The sequence below is a fragment of the Ictalurus furcatus genome, chromosome 3, assembly GCF_023375685.1.
Source record: "Ictalurus furcatus strain D&B chromosome 3, Billie_1.0, whole genome shotgun sequence".
NCBI lineage: Eukaryota > Metazoa > Chordata > Actinopteri > Siluriformes > Ictaluridae > Ictalurus > Ictalurus furcatus.
The window spans coordinates 6,493,989-6,520,393 of NC_071257.1; the positions used below are offsets into that span (position 1 = coordinate 6,493,989).

General features: G+C 38.1%; 1 protein-coding gene across 3 annotated transcripts; it reads left to right on the top strand.

The window, feature by feature from the left end:
- The first annotated feature begins 163 nt into the window (after positions 1-163).
- On the top strand, positions 164-23,216 carry ifngr1l (interferon gamma receptor 1-like). Of its 3 annotated transcripts, none has more exons than XM_053620534.1 (8): positions 164-501; positions 661-735; positions 16,735-16,867; positions 17,762-17,937; positions 18,281-18,414; positions 19,790-19,964; positions 20,269-20,399; positions 21,298-23,216. In XM_053620534.1, the coding sequence occupies exons 2-8, from the start codon at positions 666-668 to the stop codon at positions 21,637-21,639; spliced, it is 1,161 nt and encodes a 386-aa protein (XP_053476509.1). In that variant the 5' UTR covers positions 164-501; positions 661-665; the 3' UTR covers positions 21,640-23,216. The 3 variants fall into 3 exon arrangements, with proteins under 3 accessions (XP_053476509.1, XP_053476510.1, XP_053476508.1); XM_053620535.1 differs by having other exon boundaries at positions 164-440; XM_053620533.1 differs by having other exon boundaries at positions 447-735.
- The last annotated feature ends 3,189 nt before the right edge of the window (positions 23,217-26,405 follow it).

Sequence of the window (26,405 nt, forward strand, 5' to 3'; positions counted from 1 at the left end):
GATAAGAAAAATTGGCTCATGTTCAAGTTCATGAGCATGAAGACCTGAGCTACGCCCATCTCTGTTTTCAGCAGATACACCCTGCCTGCTTCTGTAGCTCTGAAGATTGCTGTGCGCAATTTCGCCATTAAATTCTCCTTACAGGCGTTTATACGCCTCTGAATACGTGTCCTTGTCCAACTCCACAATGACTTCCCTGCGCCTGCACTGCTGTGAAAGAGTTAATAACAAGACACTCCCATAGTCTGTGTGGGAACCGTGCTTTAGTAGGGAGGGGGAAAAAAACAAGAAAAAAAAAAAAAACACCGGCTCGGTCCTAAACGCCTCCGTGTTGGATGTAGTGCGCTACCTACGGCACAGAACCCTTTGTGTTGGACACTATCTGTGTGGCCTATATAGCGAACGATGAATGTATTTGTGATTGAACCACAAGCCTTTCGGTAAGTCCGTGGAGTTTGAGGGGAAATACAGAAGAGGTTTGCCATCTGCTTCAGGAAACTGGTAGGGAGAAGTGAGATTTAACCAGCTGTGAGTCTTCGTGAAAGCTTGCTAGCATTAACCTACTCCATGGGAAGAAAGAATCTTTCCTATGAGTGTTTGAACGTCTCATGAAATTGCCTGATAACCTCTGGTATTTTTCTTTGTTTAAAACAAACCAAGACACAATGCTGGAGTTGCCGAGATTCAGCGTCTTGTTGCGTCTTTATGTTTGTCTGAGCTTCGCCTTCTCTACCGGTAAGTAAACACTGCTAACTTGGCTGACCTTTAAACGAGTTTTACATTGGTTGGTTGGTTAGTTAGCTAGCTAACAACGTATAGCTTGAGTGCTAATAAACATCACTTTTAACATATTATTATTATTATTATTATTATTATTATTATTATTATTATTATTTAACGCGAGTCTTCGAATAAGCTATCTATCTATTTAGGTTAGAAGCGTAAAAATAAGGATAATTCTAGCTAGATAGCCGGCTGTGTTGTCATATAGTTGGCTTGCTAGCTGTGTAAATAAGCTTTATGACAGAATTAAATAAAGTTTAAGTGTAAATATAATCTATGTAAAAGATATCCATTGATGAAGAGCTGTGTATACAGTACATAACAGCTGTAGATACGAGCGGTGGTGGTGGTGCTGCTGCATTACCCCTAAAACGAGTGGTTTTTGCCCTCGTGTTAAACTGCTAATGGAGAAAAATGACCGTTAGGCCTGAAATCAAGCTGTAAGCTGGAGTAGGCTTTCTGCAGTGTAATATTGACCAGAGATGCCATTAATGACCACAAACTGTTGTAAAGCTGTGATCACCAACCTTCTTGCTTGAGATTTACCCTCCTGCAGGTTTCATCTACAATTCAAATCTGACGCACCTGTTTTAGCTGATGCAGAACTTCTAAAGGCGGTGATTAGATCAGATTAGATTAGATGATGAGATGGGCATGGTTATGGTTGGATTTAAAGCGTATGTCTCAACCAGTTTCCTGGCGCAGTAGGTCGTGAATCAGTCAGTACGTTTACATGGACAAAAATAATCCAGTATTAACCCGATTAAGACAATACTCTGATTAAGAAACTAGCATGTAAACAGCAATTTTTTATGACCTTAATCCGACTAAAGTCATACTCGAAGTAAACACAAATGGAATTAAGACCTGTGGAGTATTCCTGTTTTAGTCGCATTATCGATGTGTATTACAGACATGTACACACCTTAATCACACTATTAACGTCGTGTGGGAGTTTTCACCGCATTTTGCGACAGGACACGTTCACACACGGCAGCGCTCAACTGTTTTACGGCGAACAAGAGAGCACGGCTGCGTCCGAAAACGTGTACTTACCTACTATATAGTAGGCAAAATACATGTATCTCGGCTTCAATATAGTAGGTAAGTATGCGGTTTGGGACGCAGCCCACGGCTTCAAGCAGTCGTTTATTTGCATGTATAGCATGACGAATAATTAACCGCACTTGAAGCGTTCGTAAAAATAAAAACACAGAAAGCTGTATATGGTACCATAACGAAGATGTTGATACGTGAAATTCTGGAGGGGACGGCGTGGCGCAGTGACGTAATGACGTGTGCCGTTAATCGAACTATGTCCTATAACATGTAAAACAGGAACATGAAAGGATTATTCTAACAGCAACTCATGTAAACACCTTAATCACAATATTGTCTTACTCAGAATAAGGTCAATAATTAGATTACTGCTGTCCATGTAAATGTAGTCACTGACTACTGTCAGTCACTGATTACATGGAGTTCTCCCTGGTTTTTGCGGTGCACTGGAAGGGTTTTGCGTATAAACAACACTCAAAATGGCCGACTCCCTGAATAGTGCCCTGACTACTGAATTAGGGAGCTGGTTGAGACATGCCTAAAGTCTTCAGGGAGGTAGATCTCCAGGGACCACTGTTGTAAAAGCTTGTTCGTTCTCTTAGATGGTCTGTGCTAAAATAGTATCATAATTATGTAACCTTAATCTTCACTCAGAAAGGAGCTAATGCATGCTCAAAAAGTCGTTAGAAATGGCTGAATGATGTCATATGCTGATTTGCATTTTCATTGACTTGCCAATGTCATTTGCATGTTTCATGAAGGAAGAAAAGCTTTTCTGAAGACACTTGGAATTGAATAGAATTTTATCAGCATAAACACAACATATTTCTTATTTTTTTAAAAAGAAGCCGTCTTTAAATGTATACATACCACAAACTACTTACATATTTACAAAATACTATCAATTATATCAAGAACAAAAATAAGCAGTGAGGAGTTGGGAAGTAGACATGAAGGAAGTGGTTACGGGTGGAATAACTGGCTTGCACTACTTGTAAATATCGCCAACGAAGAAGAAAGTGTACATGTGGGACAGACTATAAAGATCAGTGACTGGTCGGTGGGAACATATGCTTCTGAAGTCTGATCAAAAAGTTGTTAGATTGTGCACAGGGACCATTGGAGCAAAATTGACTGTGCTCTTGGGTGGGGCATACACTCTCTCTTTGTTGTCAATCACAGCGACACTAGCCAATTGTGAGTGTCTGTGAGCTCAGATATGTGGGAGAGGATAGATAGCGCTTTCCTCTGAGTGTGGCACAGCAATGGGCAGCAGTTCGACAAGATGTGGTTGGCTGAATTTCTGTGTCTCCAAGGAAGCACATGTCAGCCTTCACTCTCCCCTGTTGGTAGCTGTCGTGTGTTAGAGGAGGGCTAACTGGTCAGTGGGAATGGGCAGAAGACCAAATTGCTAGATGTGTATCTTTTTTCTTTTTTTTTTTAATAAAGAATTAACATGAGACTAAAAACTTTCCAAATATATCAACAAAGTTGACAACACAAATTGTAACAGTGTGTTAGTCTTGTTGGATGCTGTTCTATAATATTTACAGTTCTATGATGTTATTTAGTCTCTACTTGGTAGTGGAATGTTCACATAACATCATCGTGGATTTCAGATGTGATTTTAGATTTTACAGTAAGAGGAAAGAGTCATCTTGGTGTGGGCAGGTCATCTGGTATCTTGGCACATGATGTTTGAATTACCGCTGGATTAGAGCACTGAAGATCTGAAACTCTTAACGCTTAGCATGTACAAACCTGTTTAATCTCCTTATAGTGATCCCAGCACATAATGCTCAGTAATCACTCGGGCATCAACATGTAAGCTTCAATAACAGGGTGATAAAGGTTTCACAGGCTCTGTAAGGTTACATTAAAAAGCACTGTAAGCATTTTATTGCATGGATGGTGCTGTGGTGTTTCTCTGATGGTGCAACTTTTTATTTTATTTTTTTAAACCCGCATCCCTTTGCACTGATCTGATATTTGGACTCCGAGTGGTGTTATAATGGGTCAGATTGAGTGGTTTCAGCTCCCACAGTATTGGATTGCGGTATATGAAAACATCTCCCAAATGAACAAAATATCTAAATGTTTCTGTGTTGAAATGATAGTAGGGCAAAATCATTGATCATGTGATTCAATGTGTTCCCGATGCCCCAGATACAGTACAAGTAAAAGAGTTAGCCATGCTGTGTAGTCACGACGTGGGTTTTTATTTTCACACTTCTCAACCACAGTGAAGCCTGATGTGTACAGTTACGAGAAAAGGCAGCAGAGGTGCTTGTGGTTAGAAACAGTAAGCAAGTTTAGGTTTAACCACAGTCTTCCTGTGATTGTTTTTCATTTCTTTATTTATTTTTTACCAGGATGTTATTTTACCGCACTTTGTTTAGAGAGTTTTTGACCAGCAATCACAAGCCTTAATATTTCATTTGTAATGACACTTGTAAGTCTCATTTGTAAGTTGCTTTGGATTAAAGCATCTGCTAAATAAATAAATGTAATGTAAATATGTTCATGGTACATGTATTTTTTATTTTATTGTTATTATTTTTAATGTACTTTTTATGTATGCAGTCACAGGCAGATAAATAATTTTGAGTGCATAAAAACTTTACATTACTGCTTTTCACTGTATTGTATAAAGAGAAGGTCAGTTAAGCAACATTTGATTTTCTTAATGTTATTACAGCAAGTTGCAATTTTCAGAATTGTACCAATGCTTTTTTTGTGGACACTTTAAAACATAGTCGCCATGCTTGCAGAAGAGGTTGCCTGTACAAACAGCATTTTTAGGCAGCGTTCTTGATCCTAATATGGGGTCTCTATTAGAAGGCATGTGGAATGACGTATTCAGAGAACTTGTATTTATGCTGCATTATACTGGATGGATTTGTAGGAGCCTCACATGTATCTGTGGAGAACACATTCCCATTCCCATAACTGTTTAACCCAGGGGTGAAGCCACACCTGAGTCTAATGAAAGCCAAGATCAACTAATTAAACGGGTGGAGTCAGGTTTGGCTCCTGCTTGGTTTGGATGCAAACCTGCACCCCCACCGGCCCGTTCCAGATAAGAATAGTAACATGGGTAGCCAGGGTAGCCTGTCAAAGGATTAGTGTTTAGCTCGTTCCCTTCGTAGTGCTAGGGTCTTCTCGTTGGGCAAGAGAGAACAACCCTCAAGCCCCCCTTGCTAGGGTCACAGCTATAAAGGTTTTTCCACCACTCTGTAAGAACCCAGAGTTTAATAGATCCCTTTTTTAAACCTCTTTACTACTATAAGAAATAGGAAAAGAGACTACTTGTTTGCCATGAGTTGCGACCCGTGTTGGTGGAGGAAGAGATCCTGGTCCCTGAGAAATGCGGTTTGCTGTAGATTCCTTTGTTTCAACACAGTTCTTTGGCTCCTACTTTACCTGGGCGGGAGGTTGGAATGGCTCGATCCCATCAATCGGCTGGTCAGGACTTGCCCTGGGACTGCTCTATGTAGGATGAACGGAACATCAAATATTTCTCAGACTCCCAGTAGGCATTAGCTAGGGGTCAAGTAAGTAAATTGAGCAACTTGATCATCTTATTTGTCTTGAAAGCTGTATTTGTGCTGATTTTATTAGAAAGGAACTTGTCGTAGCGGTCTTCTTTGATCTGGAGAAAGCAGGGGCAGAGCAAAGGTTTTGTATTTGGGTGGTGAGGGGTGAGAAATGTTCAGGGCCACCTTATCATTAATATCTTCTCGTATAATAAAATAAATAGTGGCAGTAAATGCAACCTCAAAAATGAATGGACACGCATGTATCGTCTGGCTCATTAACGTTAGTAGAAGGTGAACCACAGTTCACAGCTTCTTCTTCTGACTGACGATGTTGATGTGCATCATCACTTTAGTTGCTCCTGAACATTCACACTGATATTTTCCTGAGCAGAGAAGTTTCCTAAGGACTGGAAAACCTCAGTGTTGTTTGACACCAACTGGCTAGCGTCTCCATCCTGCAAAAGCGCTAACCGCGCCGTCGGCGGAACAGTCCGCCACCTCAGACAACTTGCCGACGCAGCAAAAATAGCTAGTCAGTGAGAACTAGACGTGACGTAGTGTTTCCTCTGCTGTTCCTCCAACCTCTCTCTACGTTTACGTGCACTAGATTTATATCTTTTCATATTTTCTAATTTTTCATATCTTCTTCTCGAGCAAAGGCTAACAACAGTATCTAACTGCTTATTAAATGATTAAATGAAAAAGAAATATTTTAAAGCTATGAATGTTTTAAAAGTTTTATCCAAAAACCAAACGGGAAGCAGACAGTTCAACTCTGTCAAAGCATACGCATCCATGACCATAGTTCAGTTTTTACTGCAGAGGCAAATGCTTTATTACTAGCACTGAAGTTCATTGAGACTGTTCCACAGAAATCCATTTTAATCATAACTGATTCCAAATCATGTCTGGAAGCATCGGAACCCATAAAAACCAATCACCCAACAATCGTGAAGATTTTAAACAACTTATCTCTGGAATCAAAATTCTCTGATAATGAACAATCAGATAGAGCTGCCAAAGAAGCATTATCCTCAGAACCAGTAAAATGGTCTATTCCGTTCGCAGACCTGAAACCAACATTAAACATGTACACTACAAACAAATGGCAGTCGGAGTGGGATCAGTGTTTAAACAACAAATTACGGGAAATAAATCCTCTTGTTGGGACAAGACACGTATTTCCTTTTGATAATCGCTGGGATCAAGTCACTTACGCTCGATGCCAGATAGGACACGTAAGGCTCGCACACAAATTTTTTACCAATTTATCTGGAGAAAATTCACCAAAGTACCCATCCTGTCAACACCCACTATCCGTTAAACATGTGTTACTGGACTGTAATGCTTCTACACGCTTGAGGAACCTGTATTATTCTGTTGATACGTTTGAAAAGTTTTTTAACCAAGTAAATCCAAACTTAGTTTTTAATGTTTTTATGAAAAATTAATCGTAAACCCCTGTTTTACCTTTACCCTTGAATAACTAAACTGGCTCTCGCCGTGAATATAGCCATCAGTCCCCTACAAGAGCAAACATTGTGTTTTCTTTCCTAAGCTGATTGTCTAGCACAGACACCTATAGTATTTAGGGAGCACCAAAGACGCCTACGTTTTAATATATTATTGTAATATCTGTTCCAAACATTCAGCGGACGCTCTTCATGTGAGTCATTTTTTTTCTTTCTTTCTTTCTTTTTTATTTATTTATTTTTTATTTGTTGATCGTTTTCAAATGATACCCTTGCAACATACTCCATTATGTAATATAATGTATGTAAATACAGGGTATCTTTACCAGGTGTTAATAGGCAGGAAGTGTTCTACCAGATTATTAACTAGCCTTTATATTCTCGGGATGTCAATAGATAGCGTTCCATCCAGCTGATATCATCATATCGATAATCATTATAGACTCTTCATAATTAATTGTGAGCCCCCGGATAATAAACGATTGGTTTAGTAACAGAGGGTTGTGCCTTTACTGTTGTGACAGTGATTCCAACATTGCTTTTTACTCCATCATTTCAGTGAAAGATTTAGTTTTAACTCGTATTGCTCGTCTTGCTTATGCTTTCAGTCCCATGTACAAGGTGTCCTACACCTCACTCACAACTGTACTTTTAATCAGATAAGCTGTACTTAACACTATAATAAATCGTTTGTAATATACTGCACATGGGGAAATTTTGCCTTCGCAAGCTTCAGTGATGGCTCTTCTACTATCTATTAACATCCCAAGAATGCAAAAGCTAGTTAGTAAACTGCTAGAACACTTCCTGTCTACTAACAACAGGTACTCTGTATTTACATATTATATTACATAATGGAGTATGTTGCAAGGGTATCAGTCAAAAAACTATCGACAGATAAAAAATAAGTGACTCGCACGAAGAGTAAATGGTAAATGGTCTGCACTTATATAGCGCTTTTATCCAAAGTGCTTTACACTGTGTCTTATTCACCCATTCACACGCACACACTCACACACCAATGTAGCAGAGCTGCAATGTTATTGTGATTCTTATCAGTCGATTTTTCCAGTCGCTGAAGGATTGTGAGGTCTCTGGAGCTTTACGCTGTATCATGAAAGAGTGAGTGGGGTCGTTCAACAAATACTCTCCCACACATTTATTTACATACCACAAACCACTGGCCTTTTTTTATAGCAGAGTTAGACCATAATTGTAAACATTTATTTTGGCAATGATTTCAGATTAGCTTGCTGTACAATATTATAAAACTACAGAGTGTCCCAAAAGGTGTTCCAGGCTGTTCCATACATAGAGCACTATATATGGCAGCTCCACGTCAGTTGAGCCTTCATCAGTGGATGGGTGTTCATGGACGTCCTCTTCTCGGTTGGTCCGCAACACGTCCAGTCTTTTTGAATTTGTTAATAAGTTTTGGCAACAGCATTGTGTGTGATGTGCTTGTCATGTTTCCTGTTCAAGTCCATCGCAACCTTGCGACAGCTTCCCAGAATGATTTCCATACGTTCTTTTTGGTTTTTTTTTGTTTTTTTTTAAATCACAGGCATTCTTAAAGGCTAGGTATGTAAAATTTTATTAGACATTTTGCTAAAAAAATAGTTAATTTGTCCTATGTATGGAGACATTTGGGATACCCTGTTCATGGTCTAAGATAACATTGGTGTCTTGAAGTATATTTTATATCACACACATCAAAACATCGATCAATGGACTAAATATTCGATTCAAAAAAACAAAAACAGAATACTCATTGAATGAGTCCCATTGTTGAAATGTGCATGCATGAAGAGATTAGCTAGCCAAATTTCAATCTAGCTATCCTTAACTAGCAAGCAGTGAATGAATCTAGGGACTCGATGTTTTGTGATACATATGCATCTGCTGCGTTTGTTTGCAAACTAGCGCACCTCCGCATCATTTGGAGAAAGAGGGAGAGCGCGAGAGAGAGGTGGGTAAGTTAATTAAGGAAATTTGTCATTTCATGTAGATGTGTGTCCTTGCTTCAAATATTAATGAAGCTAATAAGTTATGTTAATAATAAGTAAACGTTATGTCATTTACTTAATCGAGTACTTGTTCATTTCAATGTAGATAACATTAGCTACCAAGCAACAAATGATTCATGTGTATCTTCCAAGATTGTTCATAAGTAGCCAACGTCCGCATCGTTTACCGTTGGTCGCTGAGAGTAGAGGTAGGTTAGATAAAGTTGTGTTGTTTCAGAAGGGTGTGTGTTCAGGCTTGAAATATTATTGTAGCGAATAGCTTATTGTTAATGAAGGGGTTTAAGGATGTACTGTGGCATGAATGCGTTTGTATCTACATACTGGCTGTATTTATGTCAACCGTTATGTTGTTTATTTACACAAATACTTGTTCTGCGATAGCTATCTAGCTATCAAATGGTGCCACAGCACCTTTTTTGGAACACAGGGCATTGCCCAAAACATGAAATTATGTCTCAATGACTTCTAAGAAAAATATATCTTTTCAGACCCTATATAAGTTACTGCCTTATATGCTATTGCCATTGACCCTTGTGTGACAATCGCTATGCAGCAAAAAATAGTCTTGCTTAGTCTTGTTTTTAGTGCTGAACTGAAAGAAATTGTGTTTAAAATAAAAAAAAAAAAAAACGATGCTACCGGCATTTATAAAAAGAACTCCACAGAAATGAAAAATATCTTTTATCTGTGGAAACAGTAATTGCAGCTATCGCCGCAGTGTATCGGTGTCCTCTCTGATATGAAGGAGTAGGACTGGGCAATATGGACAAAATATGGCTAATTTCATATCTTGAAATGATGTGTAACGAAATTTAAAATTGAGGAAAAAAACTAAATAACTGCATGCGTTCATGTCTGGTCTGGTTTCTAGTCAGTTTCGGATTTGTTCTACCCAAATGACAGAAGAACCTCCCGTTTTAGATGCAAGTTCCTCATCTTTTAGTTGGGCTGATGCCTGTTCTGTGTCGGAGTGTTGCGGGGATTTTACTCTGTCTTTGGGAGTTTCATGCCATGCATGTTTTTGTTTGTTACAGCACACCGCTGGTAGCTCCTAGTTCCAACCTTAGTGACATAATTCGTCTTCCAAGAAGTGGCTTTGGTGACATTGGTGAGATTGGAAAATATCTATCAATAGGCATTTTTTAATCATCCTACGATATGCATCATCATAGTGTGCAGACTGATTGAGGAGTGAACATGTCTGAATCCTGACATGTAATGGAGTACAATATATCGGAGGAAGAGCTCTATCAGAGCCAGTATAAAAGACAGAACTTGAAGAAAATTGTTGCGAATCATGATTGTTTACGAGCTCAGGTATGTAGAAGAGGGCAGATAGCACATTATACCTAGTGTGTTACACAGCATGAGCAGAAGTTCAAAAAGTTGCGGTTGGCTTTCTTTACGCATGTGCTACCCTTCACCCTCCCCAGTTGTTAGCTGTTGTATGAGAGGGAAGAGCTGGCTGGTGGGTGGGAATTGCCAGGTTCTCTTTTTGAAGTGTGACTTTTCCATATAAATCGCTTACGTTGCATTTAGCATTCAAGTTTTGAAAGAGAGGAATGGTAGCATGCTGAGCCAAAAAAAAGAAATGGTTCTAGTCAGCAATAACATGCAGTTCTGTGTGTTTGATAGCCATTGTTTATGATTAATTATGAACTTGCTAGCATTGGCAGCAGAGATATTAATTCAACATGTTTACAGCAGTGTCGGATTAAAAGGCAAAGGGTTTTCAGCACAGTCAGGGCTCCTGTCAGGAGAAATAGAATTTGCGGTAGCATGATTTATGGGTTCAGAAGGAGGGATGGAAAAATTCAATTTACAGTTTTGGGGTGTCAGAGCCAGACCCATATGGGATGAGAACCATGGGAGTACACAATTTGATCAGGTAATACAATTAACGAGTGGATGGTAAGATACGAAAATGCATTTTTCAATGCAATCATACACTGTGATACATAACGCCCTACTTCCGCAGGTAAAGTAGGGAGGGTGCAGGCCAATCTTCTCTAGATTTGCTGTAATGTGGTGCGAGTACGTACGTGTACGTGCTGGTTCTGTGTACATCCGGGAAGAGCAAAAACTGCTGAAAACAGAAAAAGACCTTTTATCTAAAGAGTGTTGCGGCATTCTTAAGACTTCCTCTTGTACGAGGTAAAGAAATGTGTGGCAACAAGAAATTTTCAGCAACTTTTTCCACTTCCTTTTGAAGAAGTCTTGTAGTACTGAAACATTTAGCTGAGAAGAATCTTTTTCAGAGATGTCAAAGGTTTTGAGTTAACCAAATATTTACACCTGGCCTTTACACACATCTTCTACCTAGATGATATCAGGATTTTGTCCATATCCATTTACAAATAGAAAAGGGGACATTTGATTTGAAATTCAGTTGGTGTTTCAGCAGCCCCTAACATGTGACCACTGACTTCCTGTTTTGTTCCTCATCTTTAGTTTAGCGTGTTACGCAACAGGTGGTTTTGCGTGAGGTTTTGCCATACTTGAAGGCACCAAGACTGGACAATCATAAGCTATGTCCGTCATCACATAATGACATAAGACGGTTGAATATGGCTTGAGATGGCTGCAATAAAAACTTGAGTATGAAAAGATGACCAGACCGCCTGTAGTGGTTTGGGGGAGCTGTTTTAAATGCGTCTTGGGTACTTGCTTTACGTGGATTATCTCTGTCCCAATACTATGGAGGGATGAGGTTACAAATTAAATAAATAAATTATATTTAAATGCACTCAGGAATGCAGAGGTGCAAGATCTTGATCTAAAGCTGAAGTGGCTAACTTCCCTTGACCTGCTCGGCTACTTGTTTTGCTTGGCCGGAGGGTAATTAAGAATTAAATTAGCTGCCACACTTAAAAGCTCTGGGAAGCTTCTTGACATTGTTAATTTCAGGTCACTCAACTTCCCCTGTACCGTTTCAACTGCTAATTCCTTATTATTAGGCTTTAGGAGCTGCAATAATAAACTGATGTCATATCCAACTCTTTTCTTCATAACTCAGTGAGCAGTTTAACCTGTTATGACTTTTACTGGCCTGTTATGGATTTGTCATAACTGCAGTCTAGTTGGTCCAATCTGACATTACTTCCATCATAAATCTTGCACATTTTAGTTAGATAGGTAGGTAGGAAAATCTGATGGCTGGTTGGATGAATGCACACGTACCCATCCATGCAACCCCTGGCAAAAAATTATGGAATCACCACACTTGGAGGATGTTCACCCGCAGGGCTTCAGGCAAAAAAAAAATAATAATAATCTAGGAGCCTAAACCTAATTTAGGCGCCAAATCAAATTTTCAGGAGCCAAAATATAGTGATGTGATATCATATGATGATATCATTGTTAAATGGCTACCTCACACAGCCTTTTCTTTCCCCTCTGTACTGTCTGCCTTTGTTTATTCTGCCTCCCATAGTTTACACAATGTATTCTTTACATACACAATATGTGCAATGTTCAGTATATCATATTGAACCATATTACCGTAAATACTTAAGTGTCCAGTCATTTGTTTCTTATTTTCACTTTCTTATTCAACTATGTACAATTAGTTGTTTCCTGCTTATTCAGGCTCAGAGTCATGTAGGCTGCATTGAATTTTATTTTCCATTCCCTCATCTCTTTTTCTGCGACTTTATCACTAGCTCGTTGCACTGCTTTCACGATTGGGGTGGCACGAGGGGCAGACCTAGGAATGACACAATCCCTGGCGTTCTTTTGTTTTTTACTGTAACCATGCTTCTTCATGGTATCTTTTTCAAAATGACTCGAATCGGTAATGAACTCTGTTTTACCAGCAATATTTTTTCCTGCTTTAGCACAAAACGTGCAGTACATTTTCCCACTGTCATAACGTAACCAGGCGAACTCTTGTAGCCAAGCTGATTTAAACCGTCTTGTCGGGATGAGAGCTGCAGGGACGTGAGAAGACTGAACTTGCTGCGCTTGGCTGTCATCATCTGTAAAAGATTGCACACCGATTGAAACGGACTGGGATGACTCAAATGTCAAATCAGATCAGTTTTATTTGTATAGCGCTTTTCACAATGGACATTGTCTCAAAGCAGCTTTACAGAAATATCAACACGGTATACAGATATTAAAAGTGCGAATTTATCCCAACTGAGCAAGCCAGTGGTGACGGTGGCAAGGAAAAACTCCCTAAGATGTTAAGAGGAAGAAACCTTGAGAGGAACCAGACTCAGAGGGGAACCCATCCTCATCTGGGTAACAACAGATAGTGTGAAAATGTTCATTATGGATTTATATGAAGTCTGTTTGGCCTCAGAAGCAGCCGTAGTCCCCGCAATCTGGAATTGGAATAGATGAGAGCTCCATCCAGAGGTAGGACATCCGAAACAGATCAGGCAGGTCCGGAGAGCAGAAAGGATCAGGATCTCTAGTATCTCCATAAAATCGTGTGTGTCTCAACAAAAGGAGAGAGGGAGAGAAAAGATTATTAGGACTGTGCTTATCATAACAAAAAGTCTACTCAGGGCAGGCTTGAGTAAACAAATGTTTTAAGCCTAGACTTAAACACTGAGACTGTGTCTGAGTCCCGAACACTAATTGGAAGACTGTTCCATAACTGTGGGGCTCTATAAGAGAAAGCTCTTCCCCCCCCTGCTGTAGCCTTCGCTATTCGGGGTACAGTCAAATAGCCTGCATCTTTTGATCTGAGTAGGCGTGGCGGATCATAGAAAACCAAAAGGTCTCTTAGATACTGTGGCTCGAGACCATTTAGTGCTTTATAGGTCAATAATAGTATTTTATAATCAATGCGAGATTTCACTGGGAGCCAATGCAGTGTTGATAGTCACTTGAGAACTTTCACTGGTCGAGTTGGTCTCAACATCGTTGGCATCTGATGTAGAGGAGGCAGGGTTTGGACGGGCAGGGAATGAGAAAAAGTCTGATATTTTTCGTTTGCGCATTTCATTTTCTTGTCAGTTGGCTAACGTTAGTTAACTATGCAGTTAGCTAGCCTACATATAACGGATAAATTCATATTCCAACGAACTAAACCACATCAAACTAAATTAAACACCTTTAATAAAGTTAACACTTCCAAGTTCATAACCCTATAAATGTGACGTTAAACCTGTTTCTGTTCATCTATACAGCCAACGCTTCAACCACTGCAGGACAAGAGTGCAGAGTTATTTATTGGAAACCATACAGGAGTGCACACGATAGGGCAGGTAGACGCAGGCAAAAGAGGAGATGAGAGTTCAGTAGCCTAACACAACAAGACGTATGGCCATTTCTATTTCATTTGTCTTTAAATTTTTTTTTGTGGGTAACGGTGGCCACTGGCGACTGGCAGAAAAAACATGGTCGCAAAATTAAAAAGTTAGTCGCATTGGCGACCATTTTAGTTGCCATCTGGAGCCCTGACCTGGGTTTTTTCTTCGTAGCAAATAAAAAAAACAGACATGACACAAAACCATTTTTGTTTAATAGCTGAACATTCTGGCTTTGTGAAACATACCTCAAACAAATTACATTTAATTATTTTAATTAATGGCATTAATTAATATTTTTTTCCAAATCAAGTAGAGGAAAACAATGATTGAATCACCTTGTAATTTGCATTTCTAAAACAAATACCAGCATAAGTCTAAAAATGCAAATTACTCTGCAGTTAAGAGAGTGCTTGCACAGCTTAATGAGCTGTTGGACTGAAAGGAAACATGGCCCCAGCATGAGAGTTTGCAATCGAAACAATGGGAAGGATTATAAAACTCCTTCAAGAAAGAAATCCCACACGGAGTGTGGCAAAAGATGTCGGTTGTTCCCAGTCGAATGAAATGGGATTTGCATACAGAAAAGCCAAATGAAAACCAGCATTAACACCTAAACAGAAGAACACAAGGTTACAGTGGGCTAAAGAGAAGCAATCATGGAGTGTAGATGATTTGGTTGAAAGTGATGTTCGTGATTCTGTATCACTGAATCTGCATTGGCCAAGTAGCTGATGCTGGAACTTTTGTCTGGTGCCGTTCTAATGAAACATTAGGTAAAGGACCAGGAGAGACCTCAATGGTCAGTGCACAGATGTATGTTGAAATTTTGGACACTTTTCTCATTCTGTGTTGATAGAAAATAGGTTTGGTGATGATGGAGTCATTTTTCAGGATGATAATGCATCTTGCCACAGAGCAAAGAGTGTTAAAGCTTTTCTTCAGGAGAGGCAGATCAAATCAACGACATGGCCAGCAAACAGTCTGGATCTCAATTCGACTGGAAATTTATGGTGGAAATTTAAAAAATTGGTCCAGGACAAGGCACCGTCTTGCAAAGCTGATCTGTGAATTGCTATTCAAGAAACCTGGAACCAGCTTGATGGAGAATATCATTTTTCATTAGTGAAGTCCATGTCCATTAGTGAAGACAGCGGAACCACCACAAAGTACTAATTGTGATTGATTTTTGTTGTTGTTGTTGTTGTTTTTGTTGATGATTAAATCATTTTTTCCTCTACTTGATCTTGCATAAAATATGCCTTTAATTAAAATAACTACATGTAATTTGTTTGAGGTATGTTTCACAAAGCTAGAATGTTCAGCTATTAAACAAAAATTGTTTTGTCTCATATCTGTGATTTTGTTTATTTCCTACAAAGTAAAAAAGATGGGTGAGTATCCTCCAAGTGTGGTGTTTCCATAATTTGTGCCAGGGGTCGTAGTGTTCTTGACATTGGACAGCAAAAATAGTCTTGCTTAGTCTTGTTTTTAAAGGTGAACTGCTTTACGATAAGAATCTTATCTAAAAATATGAACATAATGCGGGTGGATGGGAATATACGATCTATACAGCTTGCCTTTTAAAAGTTAGATCTCTTTTAAGAATTAAATGAAGTTTTTACAGCTTAAGTGTCGAGTAACACACCTCATAAGCATTGTGAGAGTTATGAATTATTTCTACGCCTTGATTAAAAGGTAATCACTTATAACGTCACCACCAGAAACCTCTGGATATGAGGGAAAATGCATTGCTTATTGCTTTGTTTAGTTTTTTATTTTACTTTTTTGATCGATTGCAATGTGAATATGTACAAATTTCCTTTGGCGGCAGATTAAATTCTAAAAAGAAATACCACAGTAATGTGTAACGGTTTGTTAACTTGTGTTGAATTAGTTGCTCTCTGCAGTGAACATGGAGTTCCTGTTTCTTGAGTCAGGCTTCCTCTGTAGATCGTATCATGACAAACTCCATCTAATCTTTGAACTAAATCCTTCTCTGTATGCCATTTTACAGAAGGAGAGGTTTTACAGACGGTGGCTATGAAAGTATTTTACAAAACAAACACTCGTGTGTTTTAGTGTATTATAGGGTTTTGTTTTTTTTATTGTGGCAGTACACATGATTTGCATTACAGGCACCGTCTTCTCCCCCCCATCAGCCCCTTTACTGGTTTAACATTGCAGCTTAGAAGATGGCTTTGTGTTGTTTGTTGCTGCACACATAATGTGCAACCTCTATGCAGAAGTGAAAGCTTACCAGCTTAAAGTCGTAGATACAAGAACCCCATTTGTCAACAGTTTGCAATTGAGACGCATAATGAAACTTAAAAACTTACCCACGGATCCATTTCCTGCATGTGTCATCCTGGCAGATAAACATTTCTGAATGATATCTCTACAACTTGTCTTGCTAATTCACTAATTAATGTGCTAATTAAGGTGTTTGGTTTTTTTTTAAACCTATTTTAACAGTGAGATCATTGTATAAAAAAAAAAGCCAAACATTTAATTGTGGTACAATTGTTTGACAGTATATGCCGGTAATGTTGAATTTTTATGATTTTTTTCTTTCTTTCTTTTCTTTCCACAGTTGTTCCTTCCACAGTTCCTGTCCTAACCAATGTCAGTGTGACATGCCACAATTTTAAAAATGTATTATATTGGAACTACAGTGAACCTGAGCTAGAGACTGCATTCAACATAGAAATCCATGAATATGAAGGGTAGGTTAGATAATGAACCTAGAACTGGACTGAATGAGATTACATCACATTAAATAAATACTGAAAGTTAATGTAGAGCTTAAGAAGTTTAATATGTGGCCAACAAAGCAGAGTATAACAATAATAAAAAATCCAGCTAAGTGTGGAAACCTTAACTGCAAAGAAATCTAAACGCACCAAGTGATTTTTTAAAAATTAAATTTAATATTTCATACAATTTATTTTATAAAATTATTTATTAGCCATTATTTGTATCTATCTCGATACTGAGTAACAACCAATATTGCTATGCATCCAATATTATTTTCTTTTGAAATTACTAAGATTTAAGATTTAGTATTTTTATATATTTTTGAAGCATTTCACTTCAAACTTGACTAAAACAAAACCACAGTATTAAAAAAAATTGGGTTATGCTCTTTTACTTACATGGAAAATATAATAATGTATAACTATAATAAAATCAGTCCTAAAAAATTGTATTGAACGAAATGGTGGTTATGTAGAAAAGTGATACCCTTTTGTGGGACCTATTTGCAATAAATAATGCAATTATTATGCATATAAATAATGACTCACCGTTTTCTATTATATTAGAAATATCTGAAAGTGCACACACTAGCTTTTATTTTTATATATATATATATATATATATATATATATATATATATATATATATATAATTTTTTTTTTTTTTTTTTTTTTTGTGATAGTATTAGTAGGAGTTTTTAATAATAATAACCTAATAACTTGTGACCTGATAAATATAAACAAGGCAAATTTACTAAATAAAAAATTAGCTTTTGTCATTAAATTAATTAGGATATAATTTATTAGTGAAAATTCACCTTATGAGTAATACTGTTTGTCATATACTTGTCTGGTCATCTACAGTGAACCCAAGTCAGCACGTACCAATCAGACCTCCCTGGATGTCAGCGAATACACTCGGGATGCTGGGAATAGTTACTACATAACAGTGGAAGCTCAGCCAAAAGGATCAGACCTTAACGTTTCATCTGTCGGCCTTAGCTTCAGCTACAACGAAGACTTCAATTCTGACTTCAGATGTAGGTTTCATCGAACGAAAACCAAACAAACCATATTGAATAACTCTTATACTGACTCTTATAAAGACATTATTCCACGGAACAACTAAAGCACAAATGAGGAGTTATCCTAATAATAATAATAATAATAAGACCTACATTTAATATCAGTTAGTGCTGCTGTAGATAAGGTTAGGCTTGTTTTTGCACTCATTGTTTTTTTGTTGTGCGTCTTTCTCTTAATGGCATCCCATTACTTTCAAGTTAGGTTTAACTGTTTTTTGTAGCCACATTGTGTACCCCCCCCCCCCCCCCTCTAATTTCCTGATTGTATACTCTTTGGATGTTGTGTTTTTTTATCTAGGTGTGGTGGACTTCCCGGTGTTAGAGGTTTCCGTCTTACCACACACACTCGAACTCTCCTTCAAACATCCCTATTATGTCCATAAAGATGAATCTCTCAATGATGAATTTTTGTACGACATTTCTTTTAACCAGGTAAGATCAGTGTTTTTAAAGACTTTCTTAAAACTGTCTGACACAGGTGCCAAACTCCATTTGACTTAGCCCGTGCCAGCAGGCGAAAAACAATAGTGGAACGTCCTGTAGCAAGTACAAACTTTATCACTATCTAGAATTCACACCAGACCTGTAACGTAACGACTGTAGCATCCCACACGCACCACTGTACAGAGAGGGTGGGTTCACGCCACATAAATGGGGCTTAAAACCAACACCTATTTGCTGTGGTTGAAGTCAGACCTAAAATGACTCAGAAACGTGTCGACTGTCTGCCTTTAGTGCCATTCACCGAATGACTTCAAATTCCCAAATGTATCATATGCGTATGTTAAAAAAGGAGAAGTCCATGGAGCTCGAAGACCAGACCAGTGTGAGACTTAGCATACGTGAGAGAATTCTGTACGAGTTCTTCTTAAAGATCTTTTTACTGTTATATAATTTCCAGATATAATGTCCATACAGCCTATAAATGGGGTTGTATTCATTTTTACATGTCGACCAGTTGACTTTTTTTTTTTTTTTAAATAAGTAATTTTCCAAATAGTCAGAAATATTACAATCAATCCATTTTTACCATCTGTGTGCATTTCTTTAGCGTCTGCCTCACTGATTTTTTTTTTTTTTTTGGAGGGTTTTCCGCCCAAGTGCCCAGACTAGCTGGCAGCCCCACAGCTGACTAGTGAACGAATTAATCATGTAGTCAACCCCTAACCCCTAGTTTAAAAATACTTTATTTGGTATAGCAAATGTTATGCAGAGAAGAAAACATGACGGGCCATGTTATTCTATGTTATCCTAAATTCTTGGATAGTGTGATGCGACTCAACGTGGATTATTACATTCTGAAATGTTATTCCGCTTATACCACAGTACTTTTGCCAACGATTGCAATGTTTATTAATGACCATTAATGACCACTTCCTTTTTTTTTTTTTTTTCTTTTTTTAATAAACAGTTTGTAGTTAGTTTAAATATTGGGGAAAATCTGCAAGACAAGTGTTCACCAGTATATCTTTCTTTCTTTCTTTCTTTCTTTCTTTCTTCTCTCTCTCTCTCACTCTCCATCACTCTCACATTCTCACTCTCCCTCTCTCACTCTGTCTCTCACTCTCCATCACTCTCTCTCACACTCTCACTCTCTCACACTCTCACTCTCTCTCTCACATTCTCTCTCTCTCACACTCCATCACTCTTTCACTCTCTCTCTCAATCAAAGCATGCAGCTTGTAATTTTACCAAGAAAATGGAAAGCTCCTCTGTCCTGAAGACTTTCCCATGCTTTTAGTTGTACTGGTTGCATCATTATTTGTAAAGGATCTTTTTTTTAAATCACATTTTTTCCCCCCAACAGACTCAGAGCGAGTACAGTTGTTTTGTGGACGATGACATTTGCACAGCAGACATCCACCTAATTGAAAGTCTTTATGGGCGCTGCATGAGTTTACACATCAAAGGATATGTTAATAGAATACCAACTGAAATTTCCACAAATGTGTGCGGCGCTGGAGCTCCTGTTACCCCGACAGGTAAGATTCATCGATCTGTTCTGACAGAACGAAACCCCAAATTGATGCACAAAGAATAAAACATGACTGAGCATGCTGTTATAGGAAAATAATCAGCAACAAGTGGATTTATTTTCTAATAACAGCATGTCCCAAAGTGTTTAATTCCTCTTATAACCTTTTTTTTTTTGTTACTATAGAAATGATAAAGTATTGGAACTTGAACATTAATATAAACTGGTTTGTTTACTGTAATTTTAAAATATCTTTGTATTTCATTAGACTTTACGTTTTGTTTGTTTTTTATCTTGTGTTTCGTTTACAGATTGGACATTGATTTTAACCATTTTGGTATGCTGTGTGTTTGGCCTTCTGATCCTAATAATATTGGGAATCGTGTTTTACAAAAAACTTACTCAGCCTGACTCTCAAAGCACAATCTTCTCCATACTAAAGGTAATTCCTTAGGTTTATATAGCTCTTTTCTAGACACTCAAAGTGCTTTACATTGCATGGGGGAAAATCTCCTCAACCACCACGAGTGTGTAGACAGTACACCCACCACACACCAGCTATTAACAAAGATGATGCTGAAACTACACCTGTCTGAAGAATGCGTCAGGCACATTGATCTTTCGCATCAGAAAAGCATTCGTTCTATTGTCGAGAAGTCATAAGTTCGAATCCCGACAAAGCCACAGCTATCTATGGTCGAGCAAAAAAATCCATACTCTTTGGGTAGGAGTGGCATATGCTCTCTTACCTGTCAGTCACTGCAATACTAGACAATCACAGGTGTGTGAGCTCATGTATGCAGAAGAAGTCAGGTAGCGCTTTCCTCTGAACAGTGATGGTTGGTGGCTTCACATGCCTCACCCTCATGTGGCAGCAGCACAATGCCTAATATCATGTAGATACAGGTCAAGAGCTTCAGGTAACGTTCACATCAAACATCAGAATGAAGAAAAAGTCTGATCTCTGACTTCGAATTGTAGCCATTCTGTGTAAACTCTCAAGACTGTTGTGTGTGAAAATCACAGGAGATCAGCAATTTCTGAAATACTCAAACCAGCCCATCTGGTACAAACATCCAGTTAAAGTCACAGATCACATTTTCTCTCCATTTTGATGTTTGACGTGTGAACATTAACTGAAGCTCTTGCCCTGTTTGTACAGTACATGACATTAGGCATTGCACTGTTGCCACATGATTGGCTGATTAGATAACTGCATGAGTATATAGGTGTTCCTAAAAAAGTGGACGGTGAGTGTGTATATAGAACCAAAAATAGGGCTGCAGCAGTATTACATGATGAAGAGAAAGTAATTTGATACCTCACTGTGTCTCCTACAGGCAATTGTGAACGTTCCCGATCGTGTCATTCACGAGCCCGAGCACCCTACTCTGTCCGAGGTAAGGTCTGTAGGTGAGACCCCTCTGCTGGAGACGACCGATCAGGATCTTTTCGATACCTCCACCCACCCGCCTGATAAAAAGACTCTTGGTCCCACTCACTTCCCTTCTCACCTCAATACTGATCTAAAGGAATTCGAAGAGCAAGACCATGGAGAGGTGACGGAGGACACAGATTCTGAAGACTTTAACAGTGGGAACAGCTTCTCAGGCTATGACAGCCAAAAGTTCCCTATTGATATGGGACAAGGAGATATTGTAGAGGCCTACGGGCCACGTTAGCTTTAAAGTGCACCCTGGGTATTTGGCAAACAAACCTATTTCAAAAGATTCTGTATTTGTAGTTGTTGAATTGCAACGTTTACTAGAAAAGTTTACAGGAGCATGATAATCTGCAATGTATTCATATACTTTATTGGACATTTACAGATCTGCAAGCCTTTATGCTTTTTTGTGCCTTTTTAAATCGGTGTACAGCACTGAACAGAATCTTCTTTTTTTTTTGTTCCCCACAATAAAACAGCAATATGTGTGTTTTGAGCACTCTCATATAAAATTATATCACCTGGAAGCTCCGCCCCCTTTCCTTCCATCTCACATTAGTACTGTTTCAGCCATTGATTTGATTTTCCTCGCTTGAACATTTCAGGTATATTGTAGACGTTCATTCGAGTGGGGAATTAGGAACTTGCCACCGTTGCCACCATTCAGTTCCAGCTAGTGAGCTTGGCTTCACTGTTCGCTTAATTCAGGTTCTTCATTGTGTGTTACACACACTGCTGGAAAAGGTTTTGAAATTGTATTGAATTGTAAATGTGGACATTTTTCACAGTGTGGACAGTACCTTCTGACTGCTTTGTGCAGAAGAAGACTAAAACGACGCATGGAGCGATTTTGAGTTGATTCTCTTTCAAATGACGCCATTGAGGGGTTTCTTTTCCTTTTCAGAAGAAACAAATGCGGTAGACTGTTACTACAGTAGGACTTATTCGAGGTCTGAAACTTGGCCATACTAGCTTGAACATTAAAACGCAATAATGTTGTTTTTTTTTTTTTTTTTTAAATATTTGGCATTTTAGTTTAGGGAAGAGGTTAGAGGGGTTTTTTTAAGGTATAATTTTTTTGAAGAGAAAATGGTTTCAATAACAGCTTTAAATGAGAGTTGTGTAAAAACAGAAAGAGCTGAGGTGTCTCAGCACGTGCCAAGTAAAGTACTGAGACCGATGCTGGCTGTTTGAGGACTAACAATTTTTTTTTATCTGATGCCTTGAATTCTCCAAAGATGGCATAGTTTTTGGGCACTATAAATAGGTTGAATTAGATGGACTGAGTTTGATCAACATTATTCCGCATTGACCGAAGATCTGTAACAGAGCTCGAGCCATGAAAATACTTGTACAGGATTTTTCCAGCCCACTTATCGTTTGTTCTGCTGACAGCTGTGATTTGTTTGAGCACTTGATTAAAGATATTTCTAGCTTGATATGACTGACTGGATGTTTTACCCACCTATGAATAGCACCAGTCCATGTGCTTTGTAGTATCAAAAAATCAATCTAATAAGCATTAATTGTACAACAGCAGTCGAGTGGATTGAATTGCCTGTTATTGTGCTATAAAACAATACCGCCTCTTTTGCTTTGTGTACTGTGAGTTTGCCTCGTGTGTTTACAGGTTTCTCAATACATTTCTGCAAGCAGCACCTAATATTCACTGCATGTTATACATGTATTACAGTAGAGACTGGTCAAGTAGGGCGCACACATTCATTTTTTTATGTATATAAATATATATACTCACACAGATGTCTGACATTTTTCAGCTGTTCCTGAAAAAAAAATAATAAATTGTGGATGTGATTAGATGGATAGAATTTGTTTTTTCTGTGTAAATTTTTTTAATTCATTATTTATTTATAAAAATCCTTTTTGCATTAATTTCTGTTTTTGGTATACAGTAGGTAGCTTGTGGTATTTTTTAAAAAAAAAATTAGACTTTTTAGAAATTTACTTAACTTTTAAAAAAAACAACAACAAAAAACAACTCCCACCCTTTATAAAGTACTGAATCAAATAAAATAATTGATCTTATCTTTAAACGAAATAAAACTCAGTTAACAATTGAATAGAATAGTTTGTTTGCTTTTGTGAGACCACTGTACCCTATATAACTGGTGCAATACACTGTTATTGGTAGCGAATTCAGATTTTAGGGGCTTGTGACATGATGTCAGAGGCGAACCTAGATTATATTATAACCTAGTTATTCTGACAGGTTTATGTCTTCATGTTACTCAGAGTTATCGCTGTGACCCTTTACTTCTGTGGAGGAATCGCAATAGACGTGTATTTCGAAGACTTCACTGAAAATAATCGTAAGAGCGTTGAAAAAGCGAATAAAGAAAGGAGCTACCCTACAACTGCTGAACTCTGCCTCGAAACTGTGTCCCTTCCCCCTGTGCAATATAAATATTTTAACAAAATACTTCATAGGCTCCTACAGATATATAATTATACAAAGTACATTTAAAAGTAGTCAAAACACATCTCACCGAACATAAAGTGTTTATTTTTAACAGCGTCATGGTGTGTTTTACAAATAGGAAATCAAACCTCAGTGAGGAAACAAAATGTCCATCTTCAACTAATGTTAACTAACGGATTAACCGGGGGAGTTAGCTGGGCTGTCAATCATCCAGAGGCCAGAGTCTTCTCCATCAAAAAACTTTTAAAGACATACTTCATGAACAGACTGTTTCTATGAATTTTTTTTTATTACATGTGAGAGCTAATTGCTTTTAAAAAATGTGAACATTGGACTAAAAGTTGGATTCATCATAAAAACTATTGTCATGGTTTACAGGATTATCAGACCGATAAAATCTAAACTTTTTGGCTATCTACAATGACGTCGCTGTTGGGCGGAAACGTCGTATCTACATATTTCATCATTTTAATTTTTTTTTCATAAATCAGTGCTATCGGTCACCCTTTACATCTGTCAGTGGGTTGTACAAATATTTAACCAATGAAAAGCATTACGAGAGCTTGTGTTAAATCTCATAATGCCATTGGAAATGACTTTAAAAATACAGGGGTTTCCTGAAAAGTAACAGTTTTGGACGTACAAGGTTTCAGTCCGACGGCGATGATGAGATCAGGCTAGTTTGGTGTCACTAACCAAGGGGATGCACAGCTAAGCTCTCGTTTGGGTTTAGCTGCTACAGTGCCATGCAGAGTACCTTACCTGTCCTTATGTTCTGTTCATATCACGTTCATGTAAACTGGAACTCATATAGATATTTACACACCATGTTTTCCTGCTCAGCATCAGAGCATGTTACTGTTTCAGTTTCAATCTCTTTACTGGTTTAAAAAAAAAAAGAATCGACGGATATCTATTTTTCCTCACACTAACTGTGTGAGCCATAGACATATGAGCTAACGTTTGGCAGAATTGAGCTGTCATCCAATAAGACCTGAGTATTTCCATGTTTTCCTGTAATTCAGTGGCCCCCCTTGTCTAGGGTGCGTCCCTTTGTCCCTTTGTCCCCTGGAGTCGTAAAAATTTTTCGCACTATGCTCTTCTGTATTAACTTTCTCAGCTAAGAGACTATGTCATCTATCTAAAACTTATTTTAAACCGTCTTAGGTTTTATCAGCGTGTAGCTAACAGTACACTAGTATATCAATGGATGTCTCTGTTTGGTGTGTGTCTTAGAGTGCTGTGTATAATTGATTTAATTTATTGGTACTCATTTTTATGTACATCATGGTTCAAAAGTTGACAATCCCGACATACAGGTAAAAATAACTTAAAATATATAATAATAATAATAATAATAATAATAATAATAATAATAATAATAATAATAATAATGATGATGATGATGATGAGCTAGAATTTCTATGCGGCGTCTCTGGCGCCATCTGGCGGCCTCCAGTTTGAGGAGCACTGCTGTAAACCCCGTCTGATTGCTCCTGCCTCCGTTCACTGATATTATTATTTAATTATTTTTAAAAGGCGCACATACAATGGCTTCTCTTGTATTTGACCCAGGTTTAGTGTCAGATGTCACAAAAAAAACGAGTCAATAAAATAATTTTCAAATCAGGTTACTTTCATCACCTATCAAATTGGAGGTGTTTTATTTTCTCCAGCTTTATGCAGGACTACCTGCGAATTACAACTAAAACAAACCAGTGATTTTTTTTAACATATTAATATTTATACACTTTAAATCTTGATCGTAATTTTTTACTTGACAGGCATTGTTTTAAAAAAAAAAAAAATACTTTCGCCTAGAGAAGGAAAGCTGCAGAGAAATCTTTCCACACTGTGAGACGTGGCCTCAGATGGCGTCGAGTACGCGTGCGTGAAAATGTCGCGCATGCGCGTTGCAAACCGAGATGAGGGACTCTCGAGGTAGGTGTTACACTGCATGCCCGTTTTCCGACAAATCCCGCCTCCTTTTGTTAGGATTGGTTACTGGTTCGTATGCAAACAGCTCACCGATTGGACGTCTGAGCAGCTTGCTGCTGAGACCGGAAACAATAGATGCGTCAATGGCGTCGCCATCTTGGAGAGAGTGAAAAGTCATTGAGTTTAACTGAATATAGAGTAACAAAAAGATTTTCTCCAAATATTCTGATACAATGAGCAACATTTGGATGGAAACGAGGGAAAAGAATGACTTTTCACAGATGAAGGTTTTGATACTATGTGTTTTTATTTAAGTGGGATACTTTAACATGACATGAAGGCAGGACTACAGTATATCATAATGTTTAGTCTTTAACTTGACCCCAATTTTTTAGTTTATGTTTTTTTTCTATTTGGCAGTACACATGACAGCATGTGTGAAGATTAGTTTATAGTCTAGTAATAGAGTAAGTACTGCTGACTTAGTTTGTCTAAGGCTTCGAATACAGTCCGGTGAAGAAAAGAAAAGCTTGCAGCTTCAACGCACTTGGCACAGATTTTACAAGTCTCTGGAACTGTACTGGAGAAATGAACACCATTCTACTGAAAGATATTCAATCAACTGA